This window comes from Crocodylus porosus, unplaced genomic scaffold, assembly GCF_001723895.1.
Source record: "Crocodylus porosus isolate Cpor-Errol unplaced genomic scaffold, CroPor_comp1, whole genome shotgun sequence".
NCBI lineage: Eukaryota > Metazoa > Chordata > Crocodylia > Crocodylidae > Crocodylus > Crocodylus porosus.
The window spans coordinates 51,850,577-51,870,956 of record NW_017728909.1 but is presented as its reverse complement, the minus strand read 5'-3'; the positions used below and the strand labels follow the sequence as shown (position 1 = coordinate 51,870,956).

The following is a 20,380-nucleotide window of genomic DNA, read 5'->3' as shown; positions in this document are numbered from 1 at the left end:
AAGCAATATTTAATAATAGTTGTAATGGATTCACAAGGTGTCCCTTTTAGACTGATCCTTTCTTTTGCACAGTGTATTTTGGCTCTGATGTTTGCTGCCTTATTACATGTCTTCTAGAAAACAGCAAAATGTGATGTCCTGCCTTTAGGAAAGAAAGACCTTGCTGACTCTCGGGAGGTATCTGTAATACCATTAGTTCATCATTCCCCAAAGAAGCTGTCAGGATCTGAGAGTGATGAACCCAGCAGATCTTCTCCACCTGCAGATAACGAGGAAATTGCTGCACCTGTTGCTGTAGGGTACGGTTGTGGATACTTTTATTTCTCAAAAATAGGGAGGGAGTTTTTAAAGGCAATTGTTTTGTCTTTTAAATTGCTTAAGAAAATCAGGTGATAATACTTTTTTAGTTGTAGAATTTTTTTTTTTATGTAGCAGATGTAGAAATGCTCTAACTCACTTTATTTCTGTCCTAAGCTTCAAATTAGTGTATGTTAACTTCTGGGTGTCAAAGGTTCTATTTTGATAAGTGATACCTACTTCAATATTTTCATGACAATTGGGTGCATTTAAACTACAGCATAAACTCAATTTACTCTTCTATCTGAAGGCACCCAGTGAATATCACAATTTTTTTTTTGTAACAGTAAGTGAGCAAACAATAAGGATAATGCAGCCGACTTCTGTAATGGAAGCAGTCAGTACTGAGATTTCTATAATGCTCTGCTCTTGTAAGTTCTTGTTGAAAAGAAAAGGAACTGCCACTGTTTTCAAGCATGTTAATGAGGTTTTTGTGTTCATGCCTGTCTTTCTTCCAGAAACACAGCCACATCTTATGAAATCTAGATCAGTGGATTTGTAGGTCCTTATATTAAGTCTCTGTAGTATTTAGCTGTTCCAGTGTGTGCATCTTCTCTTCCTCTCAGGCTTTACAATAAAAATATCCCTCAAGAACAAAGTAAACGAAGCTCTCTTCAACCAGCCCAGCTAGTGAGAGGCAGATTCCAGAGGCTCAGGCCAAATATAGGAAGAGGAGTTGGGAGGAAAGAAACACGACCAATGGAAAAAAATGAATCTGAAGTTGAGCAATCAATACAGCATAAACATGAATCTTCCAGTAGCTCATTGACCACAGTAAGTTTGAGAGAAGTAAATAATTTCAGTAAAATGCCTTGCATTTGTTTAGCTTCTCCAAAACAAGTATATGCATCAGTTAAGTACCAAATAAATTAGTGTTTGGATGATGTAATATATGGTAGAATCCTAAGCATGTTGAGCTATTGCACACGATACCGCAACAGGGTCTTTGCTGTGGTTCAACTAATAAGTAAAGGTTTGCAGAAAACCACATGCATCCGACTTCTCAATTGGGTTACAACATGGAGGGGAAGATTATGCATATCCAGGTAATGCTGCTGAAACTTGTATCAGTATTAAAAAAATTAACATAATCCTTTCTGGTTTTAAATAAACCCCTTTCTGAAGAAACTGAGGAAGACTGGCCAGAAACGGCATCAAAGAGTGTAGAAGAATCCTAGTCTCATCCAAAGCTATTTTTATTTTGGAAGCTTTTGTTTTGTGCTACACTGCTACTGACACATGCTGGCTGGATTTACTGTGTGATTTTGCACAAGTAATTTTGGTGCCTCTGCCCTTCATTTTGAGTATTTGTAAAATGGAGTATAATTAGCTATCCCCTGTGTTTTCCCAAAACATAATTCATCTAGCTTTTAGTTTATATTAAAAACCTCTGAAAGGTGCTACATATGAATACAACCAGTATATCTGAAACGTTGGTATCTGGATGTGTAACCACCCTGGATCTAAGAGAATTAAGTACCTAACTATAGATATTCAGTTTCTTGGAGTTACTTGCTCAGGTGCACAGTATTTCTTTGTCTTCCAAAAAAGAACTAAGAAATTTCTGTAAAAATCCGATCTATCTAGGGGGTTTGCCACTGAAGAAAAAATACAAGCTTTAAAAAAGGATCACGTAGGAATTTTTTGGTACTTGCTAACAGAAAAATGTTTCCTTTCTTTATGACAACTATTGATATGTTTTCTGCCCAAGGTAAAGGGTGAAAATGAAGTCATACCTTCTGAACTTTCAGAAAAATTGTTGGATTGTGAAAAACGGACAGAACAAGAAGAATCTCAAGTGCCCAGTATTTTACAAAATGTGTCAGATGAACAAAGCAGGTGAGCCAAGTTTTTGTGGCAAAAGTTTTGAGGGGAAAAAAATGTATGTATGTAAGTAACAGATTTGTTACTTTTATACCAGGTGTTTCATGGGGGGGGAAGTAACAAATCTGTATACAGGGGTTATTACTTTTCTTCCCACTGGAAAACAATATGAAGAAATGTTTTCATTATGCAGATTTCTCTAGGTGAGCCAAGTTACTGGTTACTGTTTCTCTACTGCCATCTTGAATGGGTTTTGCCATCAGGTGGCAGGGTTTTCCCAAGCATATACTGTACTCACCTGAATCCAAGAAGACCTCAAATTCAAGACAACACCCTAATAGTTAGATTCTGTATGTGGAAATATTTCTAAATTTGTTATAGTTTTCTGTGTGTAGAATTTAATTGTTGAAGGGTGGCCTTAAATTTGCCTCTCTCACCACTACAGCAGGGAAAAGCAGTGACAGGAGGCCAGGAAGTCGGGGGGAGAAGGAGGGGACAGATAGCAGGGGTTAAGCCACTTGACTCCCCCTGCCATCTGTGTTCCTAGCACTGCCTCCCTCTCCTCCCCTCCCCCCAGTCTACCCTCTGGCATTTCCCCACTGCAGTACCTACACACTGTGGCACCTCTCCCCCTGCCCTGCTGCCCTTAAACTCTTGGGGTTCTCCTGCTCTTAAGAGCAAATGTAAGGAATGCCCTTATGCCCTTTAAACCCCAGAAAATATTAATGCAGACCTGTTGGTTTTTTTTTTTTCACAAATACAGGGGTAGAAGCATCTCCAGACCCAATGCCAAGATTGAAGTACTTTAGTTCAAGAAACTGGGAATCTCCAAAGCCAGCTCTTTTCACCCTTTTCCCCTGATTACTATTTAACATTCAAATGACATTAACTGGAGTGGGCGTAGGTGGGAGAGACTGCCGAGAAATAGTAGAAAAACTTGGTACAAGACTCTGCTTGTTTGTTAAAGAGGTTCTTCAAGTGTTAGAAACTTTAATTAAGAACAGGCCACTTTCTTACCATGACTTGTAATTCACAGCATGAAATGATTTGTAACCTTCCTGTATAAATAGTGATTTTGAAAAACTTAATAGCAATGACTGCAGTAACATTTTTTTCACCAAATATAGCCATGTGACATTATTTTTTTTGTTTTGGATACTTAGCATTAAAAAATCCAATTCTCTAGAAAATAAACCAGGTGCCATCAGACCAGCACAGCTTATGAGGCATCGGTTCCGGAGGACTAGACCAAGCATAAGAAGGCTGTCTAGCGAGACAGGAGAACTATCACCAGAAAAAAATACTGCTGCAGTTGAGAGAGAAGCAGGACAAATGGAAGCAAGTCTTCTGGAACATGAGGATTGTAGTGTTAGTTTTTCTACCAAAGTGAGAATTTTATTTACATTTCTATTTTTATGCTTGTTAATAGATCTTTGCAAATACAGCTTTAATGAAGATGCTTAGTAGTTGGTTAAGTGGTCATATGGGCTAGGGACAAACATTACACATAAGCCGGTTTAAATGATCAGAAGCCAGTTTAAATGTGTAACAGAATAGATGTTCAGTGCACTTAAACAGATGTTCAGTGTACACTTTGAAAATGACTGAAACAAGTTTGAGATAAATCTGGTTGAATGTAGTATCAGACTGAACTGATTTGCATCAAACCAGTTTATGCAATGTCTGTCCCAAACCCTTTCCTGGCTTTACAACCCTGGGCGGGGCTTTGCTGTCTGCTCCAGCCCAGCAGGTCTCCCACCCTTCTGCTGCCTGGCTGGAGCTCTGGGAGACACTGCAAGTACAGTGTGTCTGTCTGGCTTCCTCCTGCTTCAGCCTCTCCCCACCACTCCCTGCTCAAGCAGGAATTCTCCCTCCTCTTTGCCTTACACAGACACCTCAGCATTAGCTAGCATACTAGCTAGCATACCACATGCTAGCTACGTTCTGTGCTGTGAGACAAGACAAAGGCAGACAGCACGGTGACCTAGGGCTCTTTGGAGCTAATCAACAGGTAGCTGGTAATGTGTCTCTGTTCCTTCCTTGGAAAAAGTTGTTTAAGAAGAGCTTGAACTAATGACAGATTCTTTTGTTTTGCTGATGGGATGATGAATATTGTGTAAACCCCTACTGGCTCCCTTGCTGACCAGCAAGTGGGGGCGGGAACCCCTCCCTAATCAGAGCATCCTGCCAGGGCCTGTCCATGCCCCACTCAACTCAGCACTGTGGAAGGGAAGGGAGGGCTACTCTAGCACCCTCTCACCTCCCCTGGCATCTGGCCTGTACCATTGCAGGCATGTGCCTGCATTTCTTCAGTCCAAAGGGGATGCCTGTGAGGTTACAAATTGATTCTGCCTAGGCAGGTTGGACTAACTTGCAAAGATTGAATCAATTCAGGCTCAGACTTTTTGAGTGTCTGTCCCTAGCCATCAAAAATGAATTAAAACGTTTTTATATCTTTGTGATGTGACTTTAGTATTAGGCTCTTAAGTACCATATTAGTTAGCACTGTAGGAATACCTGGATTTTTGTTAGGAACAATTCTATGATCTGCTTGTTTATTCAGTTATATAAAAATTCAGTGTTGTGAGCTGTTACTTTTGTGACCTTGGCACTTAACATAAATGTATACATAAGCCTGCTTCAGGCCAGCCATTGCCATGTTTTTCCAGTGACCTATTGAAGCTAGTCACAAAAGGATGTATTGAATTCTTTCCTTTTCCTACTGGAAAAGGTGCTATTTCTTAACAATGAGCAGCTGTGACAGGTCCCATATACGACTTGAATCCTTTGAAAGTAGTTTTGATTTTGATTGACCTCTGAATCATAAATTCTGCTGATTTGTCTGTCTTTAGTACATATTTATGCTAATATTGCTTTTCTAAAATAAAGGCTGAAGTGGAGACGCTGACTGTACTGGAGGATTTGTCCAGAAAAGATGATCCGGATTTCAGTGGTGTCACGTCTTCTCCGAAAAAAATCATTCGATCAGAAGAAGTTTCTTCCTCTGAGAAATCACTGAAATGCAATAGTCAGAGAAATGAAGCGGGCTGTGTGTCAACAGAAGTTGTGGGAAGCCTTCCAGATAATTCTGAAGGGTAATGGTAACTCTTACATTTTAAAAGGGCTTCTGAAACTCTCTAAATAGTAATCCAATTATTTTTCTATAGTTTCTGCCTTTTACAAGACTGATATCAGTTGCCAGCAGTAAAATATAATTTTGTGGCAAGGATCACTAGGTGGCACCACTAATATAGACATAAATACCTTTTTCTTTACATTAAAGTGTATTTTTGATCTTGGAGCAAGATACCCCTTGCTTTTTGCTGCCCCTTGGGAGGGACTCGACTAACAGCAAGGAAATCTGCTGTGTACCTGAATCTCACTAGCTATGACATGCTTAAAGTAGTATTTTTAGGTCTCTGTATGGTGGGTACAAATCTCAACTTCCAAAGTGGAAAAAGTCACTATCAAAATGTACCTAATTTACTCACCTTCATGATAAGTCAGACCTGCAGGTCAGCATTTTTTTTGCTAATTTGGCAAGGAACATTTATATATGTGTAATGTGGCAGACAAAGTAGAGGGTGCTTGGGAGGGTTGGCTATGTGGGGAGTGCCCTGTGCATCCACCTCTTCCTGTGGGTGGTATGTGATTATAACTTTGGATAGAGGGGGCTTGTTTTGGATATGGTGATCTTTTCCCACATGCTTCTGAGTCCTGATGGTACTTGGAACATCTTTGGTGCTGTATGCTGTGGCCATGCCCCATGCTAGTCAAGACAGGCAGCAGCTTTTATTTACTGAGTGCTGGACTAATTTTTCCCATTGCAATCTTGGGCTTTTCAAGTCCCCACCATGAGATTTGTGGAGCAGAGATGAGGATTTTGCCCCAAGGATACAAAGAGGTTTTTTCTAGAAGTCACTTAAAATGTATTATAACAATTTCTGATTATGCTGACTCTAAAAGTTATCAGAGAAATGAGTTTTTAAACCATTTCTTTAAAAAAATTGTGGAAGTTCTAACTTAAGATCATTTCACATACTAAGGAGTATTAACATAATCTGGATCCAGACAGTTATACCAGGAACAAGGTATTAATAGTGAATACATACCCCTGAGAGATTAGACTAAGATGCAGTTTCAATAAAACAAGATATCCTGGTTCCAAGCTTCTAGGGGAAGATGGGACAAAGGAGCTGAAATAAATCCTTTAAAAAATACCTGAGCCCCATTTTCCATTCTCTCTTGTTTCTGTTTTGTTTTGTTGCTATTCAATTCCACATCCTCTTGAAAAAGCTTGGCATGGTGCCAGAAATCTCCCTATCCACAAAATCTTTTATTTTTTTATTTGTTTTGGTATGTAGCCAGTATGGATGATGGCAGCCTAATGGTATTTATATTTGTAGATATTGATTTACTCTTTACAAGGAAGGGGTAAGTACTGTTATCCTCTTAGAGCAGAAAGAACAACTGAGATTCACAGAACTAGTGTTTTGCCCAAGAGCAGACTGCAGGTAGAGCTGGGAATTAAACACAAGTCTGTTTTCCAGTCCATGTTGCCTTTTCTTAAACTTTAAGTTTACAGGAATGTAATCCAGGGATATTTTTATTCCTGCTGATACTGGTCAGCCTGATAAAAGTAAAAGTCTCTTGAAAGCACTACAGTGCTTGAGAGAGCCATGTTAAATGATCAGTTGTGTAGCCTATAATGCTAGGCTCCCTGTTTTTGTTTTTATTTTTGTTTTTGTTCACTATGACCAAATCTTGATCTAGTTAATCAAAATTCACATGTGTCATACTTTAAATATAGGTACTTTAATTGTCATTAACCTGTTCATTTTCCCAAAATGAGACCTTTCTCAAGTAAGATTTATTTCCATATTCATCTGGCTGCCTCTTATGTTCCTTCTAGTTGCTGTCATGTTTTAGGCTTTCAAACCATTGGATCTATTTTATAGGAGAGATCCAGGCTCTTGGTAACTAATACCCAAAAACCAAACTACCCCTTCTTTCTGTCCCAAGGGAAGTAGATGATAATAATAGGACAAACAGCTTGTCATCTATTTTCTACCCCCTCCCCCACCAAAAGAAAATGAAGGATTAATAAATTTAAGTTTATTTTAATGTTGAGTACTCCGTGATTCCCACAGTGGTTGGCTCTTACCTCCCTCAGCCCCAAAATACTTCCCATACCCTGAAAGGATGGTAAAATCCCCATCCAGCCATAAACAAGCTGAAAACATGTAGTCTTCTCTTCTCTCCTTTTCATTCATAATGAGTGGATTAAAAATTAAAGTATGGATGAAACTTTTATGTAAGGCTTTCTTACTTTCTGGTTCACTTTGGGTAGAGTTTACATGTATTTATATCAATAAGGATTTTAGAATTGACTGAAGCGCAAGATGTGTTCTCAATGTTTTCTTAGGTCGAGTGATAAATTTACTTCTGAAGAAAAAAGCAAGCCAAGTAAGAGAGAACCTTCACAGTTTTGGAAAGGCCAGCTACAGAGACCTAAGCCAAATCTAGTGAAAGCAACTAGAAGGAGAGAAGTGCCTGATGAGGGAGAAAGCACAACTGAGGATAAGTGTGATGCCGGAAATGCAGATGAGGATCTCGTTCTGTGTGGGAGTAGTAAATCAGAAAAATTAAATGTTTTAGTGGTAAGTACTGAACATTTGGAATTGGAGCAGTTTATCTCCCCTTAACTTATCTGTTTTTGCAGAAATCCAGTCTGTGGATAGGAAAAGTTAAATCATCTCTTTGAATCTTTGCCAGTGTCAAACATGTGCAAAGCTTACATTTTTCTGAGCTGTTTAAAAATAACTTATTTCCTTGTTTATCATTTTACTACATGTATTACTTAATGTCTTTTATTTGCACACATATACCCAGCTTTACCAGCCTGTATGAATAATGTTTTGCAGACACTGAAGAGCACCTATAAAGGCAGCCATTCCTGCTGACTATTTCTTTAAATATGTATACTGTAAATACAGACAGCTTTTGAAAGAAAACCAAAAAAACCCTGGGCATGCCCCCCTCTCCCCACCCCTCCAAGTGACTGGGGGCTGTTGTGTTCTGGGAAATGTTCTGATATAGTATTTACCAAACATGGAACTGGCTTTAAATAGTTTCTTCAGTTTGTTCCAGGGCAGATGAAAAATGCATCTTTTCACACCTTTGGTCCTACCCATCCCCCTTAATTAAAGTGTAGTTTTTGCTTTTCCAGAAAATAGAAGTGGCCTCCTCTTCCCAGCTGGCTGTTTGTTGCCACTCATGATAATTGTACTGGCCAATCATGAGCCAGCACAGATTTGGCCATTGGTTGTCCAGAGCTAAGGCATTGAGCATTATGCCACTGTACAGAAAAAAAACTGATTAGCACCCTTTGACTTTCTGTGGCATGTCTACTTCAGAGGCTTGACTGCAACCTCAATTAACAGGGGATTTTCTAAAAAGAAGCAGATGTCAGTATTGTACGTGCTCCTAAACTTTAGAAACTGCTTTTTTCCCTCTCAAGCCTCCATTTCCTTACCCCTGACAATCTGTCAAGTACCGTATAAATATTATCAAATATAAATCGTAATAAAATGTACTGTCTTACTGTCTACTTAGCATGGCTCTGCTAATTTAGCGGAAGCAACGTCACCTTCAGAGGCTTCAAGAAAAAGTATTTCTGAGGAATTGCCCCATAAAAGAAGCAGGCAGTTCAGAAAATTCCAGTCTCTGGAGAGATCGTCAGAGAGCGAAAGTCAAATAGAACAAGATGATTCTCAGCCCTCTGTTGCTGAAGAGAAGACTTCAGACAAGCTGACAAGGTGAAGTAACTAAATGTTTTTTAATATGGGCTGCAGGTTTAGTAAGTTTAATCAGACCTGTTGTGGTCCCAGAATTTGAGTTTTGTGTTCTTCCTGTTTCTCCTTCAGTAGATTGTGCACATATGCATGCGAGTTCCCTGAGTAGTTTGTCATAGTTGCCATTTTCACCTTGGGAAATGTAAATTATATTTCATATCAATTAGCAGAGACATAAAACAAATGATCTACTATCCACACTGACATCTTAGGAGAAACACTTATGTGAGGTCAGTATCAGAAGAATCTCTGCTAAGTTGAAGTGAATATGTACACTTTTGATCCCTCGAAATAAAATCACTCTTTCCTTACCAGTTCCTTCTAAATTTTACCCCACAGCAGAGTTTATTCTAAAACTTCTGCTAGAAGTTAAGAAAATAAATTGACTGTCTATGATGCAAATTAGTACTTTGCTCACTTGCAAATGAGTGCGTATTTCTGACTAAAGGAACGACCTTTTTGCCAGCATTTGTCAGTATTTAATTACATATGCCTTGCCCTTTTATCATGATGGTAATCATTACCAGTGAACTTGCTGTGATCTGTAACAATAATTTCTCTTCATGTTTAGGCTGCTGCTGTACTAAAAGTCGTTGTTGTTGTTTTTGTTTATTATTAATTAATTTTAATATGTATTAGAAGGCGGTGGAGAAGATCATCCAAACAAATAGCCCTGCCGAAACGAATCTCTGAGCTAAGAGCAGCGACTTCATTTTCATCTGAATTTGAGGTGGATCATTCTGAAAAGGGGAAATGGTGTCGGAAGTTCAAACCAAATGTCACCAGAGGCAGAGGCTCAAAACTTGCTCGCAGCAAGAAATCTGGGAAAGACCATAGGAGTTCCAAGGTAACCTTGGTGACTCTCAGGGCTTCACAGGAAGAGGATGAAGATGAGGCAGATGACTTTGAACCGGATGATGAAGATGAGTGTTTTGCTCCAGAAGAAGTAAATAAAGCTCCAGTGTTTGTTCCTGTAGGTCTTCGATCTCCAAAACCTGTTTCTGTCCAGATTGAGGAAACCATGGAAGAGGTAGGACATCAATGTTCTGTAGAGGTGACATGTTAATTTGTTGGGGTGTAGTCTTTCTTCCTACTGCCATCTTTTGCACTTGTTTTCACTTAGTGCAATGAGCTTAATTGACAGAGAGGTAGTAGCAGAAGGCACCCTCTTGGTTTGGGACAAGATGCATGGGTAATCCCTCCCCAAGGAACATACTGCATCAGGTCCAATCCTGCAGTGAGTCTGTAGCTTTAAGAGCACCACATTTTATTCATTGGCTCTGTTTGGTCACAGATCTGAACTTGTGCAGCCCATTGCAGGCTTGAGGCTTAAGGTAGAACAAGTGCAAACCAATCACTATTATGTATAAGTGTCAGGGATTCAAACCTGTCTCCTTTTTCTCCCTTTGATTATAACAGTCTTGTTTCTTGATATTTATTGTTCTTTTATAAATGTAATGTGTATATATTACAGAAAGACTGTTCCAAGGTGTTAAAGTTGCTAAATGGTGCACTCATGGGCTCAAATTAGAACAGCTGAAATGTTAGGTTTGCATGTAGAACCTTAACTTGGGTCTTGTGTATGATCAGCATGCTGTTTTTAATTACTAGAATATAGTGTCTGGACTTTTAAATCAAATAGTTCTATCACGTGGTGTCGGACCAATACCTTCATAGAGTATCAGCACAATTGGAAACTTGGGATCCAAAATATACATCTCTGCTACTTAAACTAACAGTAAATCCAATAAGTAACCCAACAGTAACCCAGTAAAATCTGTTGTGGGTTTGGGAAGCGAGTGGTTTGGTGTGGTTAGATCTTTCTGTCCCCATTCTTGAGTCCATACTTTCTGTCCTGTTTCTCTCCCGCCCCTTTCTTCCAGCTTCTCACCCCAGTCTGTCTTCTCTCTCATACTCTAAGCCTTATTTGTCTTGGTAAATCAGTCCTCATCTCCCTTCTTTCCAGTCAAGCTTTCTTCCCTAAAGTCTTTTTTCCCTTTTGCATTCAAATTAAGCTGTTTCCTCTGCTCCCTTGGTGCCAGCACCTAGGAGTGTTTAGAACACAGGAGAGATTGTCTGTATTCCTTGAGGATGGTTTATGTGCTCTTTGGTCAGCATATGTGCACTGTGAGGGGATGGAGGATAAAGAATCCTCAGATAATTTTATCTGCTAAATTGTGTATGTGCAGGCAGACTTAGAAATTTGGGCATTTTTTTCCATAGAATAGCACGAAGCACTTCCTTGACTTTTATATGCTTGAAGTTTAGGGAAGAAACAACAGGAAATATAAGTTCATAATTTGAAGCGGTTCAGAAACCTGAACAGTTGCATTTCCAGCATTTTTCTGTAACACATAGTACTCTTTCCTTTTTCCAGTTGTGTAGTTTAATAGTGCATAACATTGATTGTAGGCAGGACAAGTCCTTCACACTGAAAAAGCACTAAGTACATGTGAATATGTAAAATTAGTGGTATTTCCCCCCCCCTTTTGGGCTAATAAACAAATAACTTTTATTTTTGCAGCTTGAAATTTCTGTGAACGTTCCAGATGTGCCATGTGTCACAACTGCTGAATCTGTCTCTCCTGATTTGAATGTACCTGTCCAAGCTGGGATACAAAGTAGTGAAAATTCAAATGTCTTACAAATTGTGGTAAGTATTCTTTTTTTGATAATTGTGTACATTTTTATATCTTTGAGCATGGAGAACAGTAATGTTATATTATAATGGGTGAGTACAGCATAAGCATTAACTATGCAGGTCAGGTAGCTTAGTCAACTCTCTCAAAACTAATATGTAAAGCCTTTAATCTGAAATCAAGTTGAGTTGCTCAAACAAATCTTTAAAATGACAAAGTAGGCTTTGGGCATTGTTCAGATTGCAGATTCACTTGATTCATTTGTGGTTTGGTCTTAATTGATATTTTTTCCCCTTTTCAAGGGAGTGACTACATATGAAAATCCAGAGACAGAGACAGGTAAATATTGAAGAAACTTGTTCATGAGTAATGCCTGCTTTGACGTCCATAATGTAGTGTTTTCCCTGAAGGAATTCTGAGTTTAGAAGCAGTTTGCACATCCTGTGGACCAACAAAACCTGAGCTAGTGAGGTGTGGTAGGCTCTGTGTTTTAGAGGGGCTGTGACACTTAACCTTCTTCAGTATGGTCCATCAGAGAGACCATGAGTTACAAGGCTATTGTGGTTGTCCTGTAGATACCCTTCAGCATCTACCTGTGTTGTGGGTAACTATGCTGGAGGGAGAGTAGCTTTTACAGAAGCCTACAACATTCACATGCCCCAAATGTTCGTGGCTAGGAAGTGCTGGGAGTTCTTTCGTTCTGTTCTCTTGCCTAGTAGAGTGTGCATGCTTCCCTATGACCAGTTGATCCTTTGGCCTTTAGACTTGCCTTGCCTATTTTAAAAATGTCATGAAATTAACTGTAAGTGTTTTTGCTTTAAGAGGTCAATGACTAATGATCCTTTGGTTGATTGAGTAAACCCTATTTAAACTCTGTGGGCTTATTTCAGTGAGAGAAGGATGGCTTTGTGCCAGCTGGAAGTGCCATGTTAACAAATCAAATTGGTAAAGGCTAAGGGGCTGGAGGTCTGGGTTCTAAACCTTTTATTGCAAATTGCCTGTGTGACTTTCAGCAAATTGTTTCTTCTATTCATCTCTCTTGTCTTTTAAATGGGAACGAACAATACTTTCTAAATGTTCTTAGAGCACTTTGTTTAATGAATGAAGATTGCAGTGTGCATTAAGTGTTCCTAGTAGAAATCTAGAGCCCCGAAAAGGAGAAAAAAAAAATATTTAGATTTATTAGTGAGTGTAACACTTCCCTGATCCAAAAAAAAAAAAAAAGTTTAACATCTAGGCGTGTAACTGCTTATGACTTAAGTTTTTGTGAACAACTTTACAGGGGCTAATGATGGAAGTACAGAAGCTGCCATGACTTTACTTGCAATGGGAGATCCAATGTTCCAGTTAAAAATAAGTGCTCAAGGTAGGCTCCAGTTTATGGGTTGAAGCCTCCTTTCGGCTTCATGGATTCACTGATGGGTTAAGAGTTAGATGGAGGTAGGGCAGAAGTATTTTTGGACCTTCCTTCTGTATCCTGTTGCAGAGCAGTAGATCAGAATAGTCTTACTTTGTACTTAGTGGTGCTGGGAAGCAGGATGTATTGGAACCAGGATAGCCTAAATAGTGTTAGTTACATTATGCTACCCAGAGGTTCATGTGGCTCTCTGAAAGGAGTACTGATGTGCCCTGTGATATAAGAGTATCTACCCTAGCTGTCACACAGGCAGGGTTGCACTTGAGTAAACAGTGGACAGTCAGCATCTCTTCCTTGCTCACTTCTTCTTTTGCCTCCTGAGAGAAGAATTTTGCTGGACTATGTGTGGGTATGAGCTATAGTCTGCTCCAACTTTGGACCCTGCACCACCAAGATGCATAAAACAAGTTATTAAAAATGTATGGATCAATTTTCTTGATCTGTTTTTTTTTTTTAATTTTTTTTTTTGCAGTATTCCTGCAGCTTGTTTACGTGTTTATTTCATGTCCTAAATTAGCTGAGGCTGACAATGCTTCAGAATCACAATGTGTTCCTCTCTGGTGAGGGAGCAGAGCTGACCAAAAGAAAAGCAAAACCAGTGTCGGTAATTGATTGATAGTCCCATGGCCACTCACATTTAGAACTGATGTAACCATGTGTAACTGGAGCAAAGACCAAGATGGGGAGAATAAGCAACTTACTTTTCAATTTTTTGGCCATTAGTTCTTTATGTATCGGCTGTTGAACTTTTTGGAAAAGAGGTGCTGAATGTTCAGTAATGTTAGCTGATCTTTCAATGGATAAAATGTTTGTTTTCTGTGGTAGGGTTTTATATAGCTCATTTTAGGGCCTTTTAAAATTTTTGTATTATATATTTTTTTAAAAGGCAGTAATGCAAAGATAGTGTATTAATCTGTACATCCATTCACTCTTCAAGGGAGGTGAAACTTTTAATGGAAGCTTCATTTACAATAAGTATCAAATTAATACATTTTCTTTTTTGCCTGCAGAGCAACATGATCATGCAGAACAATGTATTTTGCTGAATAGGACACGAGTGTTGAGTTAGTCTCTACCCTAGAGAGCTTGCACCTAGAAAGAGAACAAGATACATTAGATCAGTGGGGCCGACCCTTTTGGCAGTTATGCCACTCCAGTGCCCATCCCTGATCTTCTGTCTTGCTGCCTGTCCCTTCCCTGATCTGCCATGTGCCACATGCAGAGGCTGCCTGTGGCACAGCATTAGGAGGCCCAGAAAAAACATTACCCTCAGGCATACACATGTTCAGTTGGAGGGTTTGCACAAGGGGAGGGGAAGCTGCTGCTCTGAACTATGCAGCTGTTGTGCTGTAACTGCAGCCTCTGGTAGACCTTACACTTAAGGGCTAGGGACAGACATTCAAAAAACCTGAGCCTGAACTGATTCAGTCTTTGCAGGTTAGTCTAACTTGCAGAGATCAAATCACTTTGCAAATGGATAGACATTCACTTTTCATTCTGGAATTGCAGGCATGTGCCTGCAGTGGGTCAGACCAGAAGCCTGGGGCACTAGAGTGTGCCCCCACTTCCCTTCTGCAGGGAAGCTGAGCTGAGGGGGTGGGGAGTGTGGCCAGGCCCCGGCAGGTTTGTGTGACTGAGGAAGGGTTTAAACCCCCACCATGGCCTCCAGGGTTTGGAGGGTAGGGGAAGAGGGAGCATGTCCAAATGGGGGCATGGACAGGTGGCCAGACCCCTGAGGAGGAGGAGAGGGATAGCCCAGCCAGACACAACAGCTCCCTGACAGCCAGGAACAATCCTGGCACACAGCTCCGTTGCTGGACCCTGGAGGGAGATTCTTTCCCCTCTTCCTCCCCTCTCTTCCCCCACTGCTATGGGGTGGGGGTGGGGGCTCTGTGTGGTGCTGGGGGGGACTCTTCCCACCCCTTCGGTGCCTCCGAGCCAGCCCAGGTAGCTTGGTGCCTGACCAGCCACTGCCTGTGCACGCTGGGCCAGGCTGCTGCTACTGCAGGGCTCAGATTCCCTGTCAGTGAGCTGTAGCTGCTGGAAAGGGCCCTGCCCATGCAGCCCAGCCTGGCCTGGTCCTGCCATGCAGTTGCCTCAGCTGGGGCTCAGGCTAGAGAGCAGAGGTGTGGGGCCAGCCCTGCTCTCTAGTGCCAAGAGCACAGCCCCACCCAGGGATGCAGAGCATGCTGGGGGACTGGTTTAACTTAAACCAGAAAGGGATCTGGAACAGAAGTTCCATTAACCGTTTGACCCAAATCACTTAGGTCTGATACTGCATTCAACCAGGTTTATCTTAAACCAGTTTTGGCCATTTTGAAACTGGTTGATGTACACTGAACTTATGTTCTGTTACAGGTTTAAACCACTTTCTGATCATTTAAATGAGTTTGTGTAACTTTGGTCCCTAGCCAACAAGTGATTAGTTTATTAATCACATCTTATAGTAATCTGGCCATGTGTCCAAGAAACTTATGGCATCACTAATAGGGATATCAGTCACAAAAATATTACAGAAAAATGTGTAAAATGTTTATGGCTGGTTTCTACTGCCCTGTAAATTGAAGTTGTGGCAGGGTTAGGACCACACCAGAGTCTCCAACCAGTCCCAGTGTTCTCTCTGCCTGATGATTGTTGGCTGGATCTAGGACCATACTGGGGTTCTAATCAGCTCCAGAGTGGTTCCCAAAACTGACAATCAGCTGGCTCCGGGACTTGAACGTGCCTTGGTGTAGTTCCTGCTGGCTGATGATCAGACAGTCATTGGCTACATTGGGCCCATATTAGGCCTCCAACTGGCCATAGTGCAGTCTGCAAGCATGGCTGACAATCAGCTTATTGTCAGGCACCTTTCAACTTGCTGGTGCAGGGGAAGCCTGGGATCATGATTCCAGGCTCCCCCCTGCACTGGCAAGAAGAGCATGGCTGGGATCTGATCCCCAATCCCAAAATCACACATCCTGACGTGCATGTGTGATGAACGCAAAAAAACATCTTTCAGCAGCCCACTATATGTGCAAGAAATAAAGATGTGGTAGACCTGCTTCTACTTGAAACTTGCTTCATGTGGAGTTAAAGTTGGAGTGATTTTTGCCCCCCCCCCCCCATATCCCTAGACATTTTCTGAGTGTTTGGGGGTTTTTTTAATTGCTTTTTTTGTCTTGGGTGGGTTTCATGGATACTAGTATCTCAGGCAAATGGAGAAAATCTCAGCTTATATAGTCAGTAAGTGCTAACGTTCTGCTTCATCTTTTCTACCTTTAATGAGAAGAATTGTTTACCACTCTATGCTGCCGATTCATTTTTATTAACCCAGAATTAGGCTGTTAACATCTCTGCTCATTTGGGGAAGTTATTTTGCACCCTAGCTAACCAATGCAATATGTGAGATACTGAATCCTTGTGGAATGTGGGTTATAATGAACAATAACTGAAGACGATCTGCCTGTGAATGAGTTTGTGTGCAGCCTGCTTTTTAACTAGGTCTGCCTTTATTTTTAAACAAGGACGGACACAAGTATTGCCTGAGCAAGATGAGCTGGATGTGGCTGATAGCTTTGTAAATCAACCTTATGCAGAGCACAGCGCAGTTCATAGCGAGCATTCACTTTCTTCACCTGCTGCTAATAACAAACTGGTTCCACTGGAGGATGGAAATAAAATCATTCTAGAGGACCAAAGCACTGGAACAGGAATAGTTGGAGAAGAATATGCCAATGACAATGCTGGACATAGCAGGTTGATTTAATTACTACTTCAGTCCTTTTCTAGAGTAATTTGTACTGTGATGTTGCTCCCCTTGGGTGCTCTTAGGTTGGCATATAATACTTGTTTTAGCTGTAGTAGTTCATAGGTTGTACAGTTTACTCCACATGTATGCCTCCATCTCCCTCCCCCCACTTTCTAACTTTTTAAATATGAATTTTGTGGGTTAAGGTTGGGAAAGTTGTGTGGGATTAGGAAACCACTACAGAAAACTCACTTCAAATTAGGGCTGTGCCTGGAAAAAAAAATATTCTAAAACTTTCTGAACATGCCCGGCCATTTTTTTTTTTTTTTACCTGGGTTGCCAGTTTCTAAAGACACTGAACCACAGCTAGACGCCTAGTTCCTGGAACTAGGATGAAGAAAGCAAAAAAACAAAACACAACCTGTCAGTACTGTAACTTCACTGAGTTATTTTAACTGTCAAGTACAACTCAAAAAATACATTCCCGGACTATGAAGATCAGCTTGGCTACTCTTACTAATTTCTAAAAAAACTATACTACATTACATTTTTCAAGATTTCAGTGACCAGGGATGCATGCTGGCTGTTGTAAACATGCCCCTTTTGGTCCTCAAATCAACCAATCATTTTGCTTTTGTTCCTGCTGGCTTCCTTGTCTCCTGTTAACTCCACCACCTATTCTTGATCTCCTGACTCACAGCTTCCCCTAACCAAGGACCTCATTGTGGGTATTAATTACCTTTGAATGCAGAATATTAACATTCAATAATGAAGGGTTAAAGTCTAATTATAACATTTTTCTTGCTTTCTTTTAGTGATCATTCTGTCCCTAAAGCTTGTAACACAAGATTGACAAGATGCCTTTTGCCAAGGCCTACACCAAATGTTGGAATATTGGAAAGAAATGGGGATGCTTATCAGAAATCTCACAGTCCAGAAATAGTTGTGGAGCAGTTGGTGCAAGTTGAAAGTGGTAAGGTTCTTTTTATTACCAATTCTGAAAACTAAAACTAAAAAATAGGTAAATGGATTCAGGGGCTCCTTTTTCTGAAAATCTTAAGCTTAGAAATAAAATAGAAAGCTTAGCTCCCTATTTGTGTCTATAAAGAAGCATTAAATTTTCAAAGGCTTGATATCCAGCTAATGAATTATATACATCTATACTATAGTGTTGTATCTAAACCTAGCTATATATATAAAACTGGAAGTTTTGGTTAGGGTTCTCACTGTATAGGTTTTAATTTTCCTGGAAAGCAGTTATGGCATAGCAGTGGCTCATAATTTTTTTTTAACTTTAGAGGATGAAACTCTAAGTGACAGTGCAGAAGAGGAGGTGGTGGAACTAGATCAGAAGATCCGATTAAGTGAGAATAGTCCTTCCAGTCCAGATGATACTGCAGCCAGAAGCACAGACCTTGTCAAACAAGGAGACAAAGATGAGAGGTACGAAGACACGCTTTATGTATACGCCAAGTATCTGTCTTAAATACTCTGGACTAAATTTTCAAAAGCATGTATTTGAAATCCATGTATAATCTAGGGAGATGAATGTAAGTTGTAAATCTTAGTTTTAGGAAATTAGCTTCCCTAGCTATTGCATGTTTTGGGGGCAGCAACCTAAATCTGTGGCAGATTTAAAAAAATAAAAAAGCCTCATATATATGTTATATAGACTACATGTGGGTGTTACCGTTTAAATTTTGCCTTGATATGATAAATGATTAATTTTGTTAAAGCTTTGAAGTGTGGAAGAAATCAAACTTTGCATTGTGGTTGAATCAGAACTGACAGAACCAGCTTTTCTTTAATTAGGGTTATACTGTGATCACAGGGAGAATTCCAGACAGCAAGGGGAATCACTCACTTGTCTGTTTCAAAGCAATCCTCCTTCTCTCTAAGTTTTCAAGCATATTTATACTTAAGACAGATGAAGAGAAAAAAAATACAACCCTGGAGAAACCAAAACAAGTTTACTTAATTGGACATCTGTGCACAGGGTAATAAGGCATGCAGGATTCCTTATCTCAGAACATGTAACTGAACTAAGCAGTATCAGCTTTTCTGGTCTTTGTCTGTTTTCCTAGTCAAGTAAGCCAGAAGCCTGACTAAATTTACTACCACAGAAGTTTGTTTTTATGCTTGTAAGAATTTTGCATTACATAAACACGTCTGTGCAGAATGGTTAAAGCTTAGATGATGTCTGATTTTAACTTTTTTTTTTAATCCTCTGATACATGGCCAACTGATTTCGGATTAACTGTGTAAATCTTTCAGAACAGAAAAAGAGATGAGAGAAACTTGGGAAGCTTTGGGAGAGGTAAAAGCTCTCATCACATCTCCAGAGACAGTGTCTTGTCAACCTGGGCTAGGGAATGATCCTGGTCAAAGTTTTACACTTGGGTTTCCTGAAGGAACTTCCCGTGATGCTGAGAACAACTTATATGCAGTTGAATTACTTCAGGTAACCAAAAAAACACTTTTATATTATGGTCTAGAAATGCCTGACTTCAAAGACTAAAATGGGAAATGTCTTGAAAATGATAAAGGCTTTGACAGTTCTGTTCATACAGATGAAGTAGAATGGAAGGTGATGGAAAATACATCTGACTATGGATGAATGGGGCATATAAGCAGTGGAAACAGGGAGAAATTACTTAAGAGGAGTATGCCTCCTCAGCTTGCAGTTGTAGGGAGGCGGTTAGAAAGGCCAAAGCTACCATGGAGTTGAGGATGGCATCCCAAGTTAAGGATAACAAAATATTTTTTAGATATATAGGGAGTAAAAGGAAGGCCCAGGGCAGTATAGGACAACTACTGAACGGGCAAAAGCAACTGATGACAGACAGGGGGGACAAGGCTGAACTCCTCAATGAGTTCTTTGCCTTGGTGTTCCTAAACAAGGGGCAAGGCAAGTCTCACAATGGGATCGTAGAGAGACAACAGTAGGGTTTCAGACCACCAAGTGTTGACGCTGAGATGTTGCAGAGTCGCTTGGAAGGACTGGATGCGTTTAAGTTGGCAGGCCCAGATGAGCTCCATCCGAGCGTACTGAAGGCACTGGCTGATGTCATTGCACAGCCACTGGCAAGAATATTTGAGCACTCGTAGCACACAGGCCAGGTCCTGGATGACTGGAAAAGGACCAGTGTGGTCCCTATTTTCAAGAAGGGGAGGAAGGAGGATCCAAGCAACTACAGGCCAGTCAGTCTCACCTCCATACTTCTTAAAGTCTTTGAAAAGATTATTAAGGCACATATATGTGAGAGCCCAGGAAGAAAAATTATGCTGAGGGGAAACCAGCACGGGTTCGTAGCAGGTAGATCATGCCTGACTAATCTAGTCTCTTTTAATGATCAGGTTGCAGAACACCTGGACATAGGAGTAGGGGTAGATATCATTTACTTAGACTTCAGGAAGGCCTTCAATATGGTATCCCACCCCATACTGGTGAACAAATTAAGAGGCTGTGACTTGGATGATTACACAGTCTGGTGGGTGGCAAATTGGCTAGAGGGTCGTACCCAGAGAGTGGTAGTGGACGGGTTGGTATCGACTTGGA

At 40.4% G+C, this 20,380-nt stretch overlaps 1 protein-coding gene across 1 annotated transcript in view; it reads left to right on the top strand.

Annotated features, from left to right (window-relative positions):
- Window positions 1-20,380, top strand: part of BDP1 (B double prime 1, subunit of RNA polymerase III transcription initiation factor IIIB) — a 70,195-nt gene that overhangs the window by 35,598 nt on the left and 14,217 nt on the right. Inside the window, exons 20-34 of the mRNA XM_019532282.1 lie at window positions 118-299; window positions 924-1,131; window positions 2,069-2,196; window positions 3,345-3,567; window positions 5,071-5,276; window positions 7,607-7,841; window positions 8,797-8,999; window positions 9,675-10,065; window positions 11,560-11,688; window positions 11,977-12,013; window positions 12,957-13,040; window positions 16,598-16,829; window positions 17,637-17,794; window positions 18,120-18,264; window positions 19,096-19,282. Coding sequence (XP_019387827.1) covers window positions 118-299; window positions 924-1,131; window positions 2,069-2,196; window positions 3,345-3,567; window positions 5,071-5,276; window positions 7,607-7,841; window positions 8,797-8,999; window positions 9,675-10,065; window positions 11,560-11,688; window positions 11,977-12,013; window positions 12,957-13,040; window positions 16,598-16,829; window positions 17,637-17,794; window positions 18,120-18,264; window positions 19,096-19,282 — 2,748 coding nt within the window. The remainder of the gene's footprint in view (window positions 1-117; window positions 300-923; window positions 1,132-2,068; window positions 2,197-3,344; window positions 3,568-5,070; window positions 5,277-7,606; window positions 7,842-8,796; window positions 9,000-9,674; window positions 10,066-11,559; window positions 11,689-11,976; window positions 12,014-12,956; window positions 13,041-16,597; window positions 16,830-17,636; window positions 17,795-18,119; window positions 18,265-19,095; window positions 19,283-20,380) is intronic.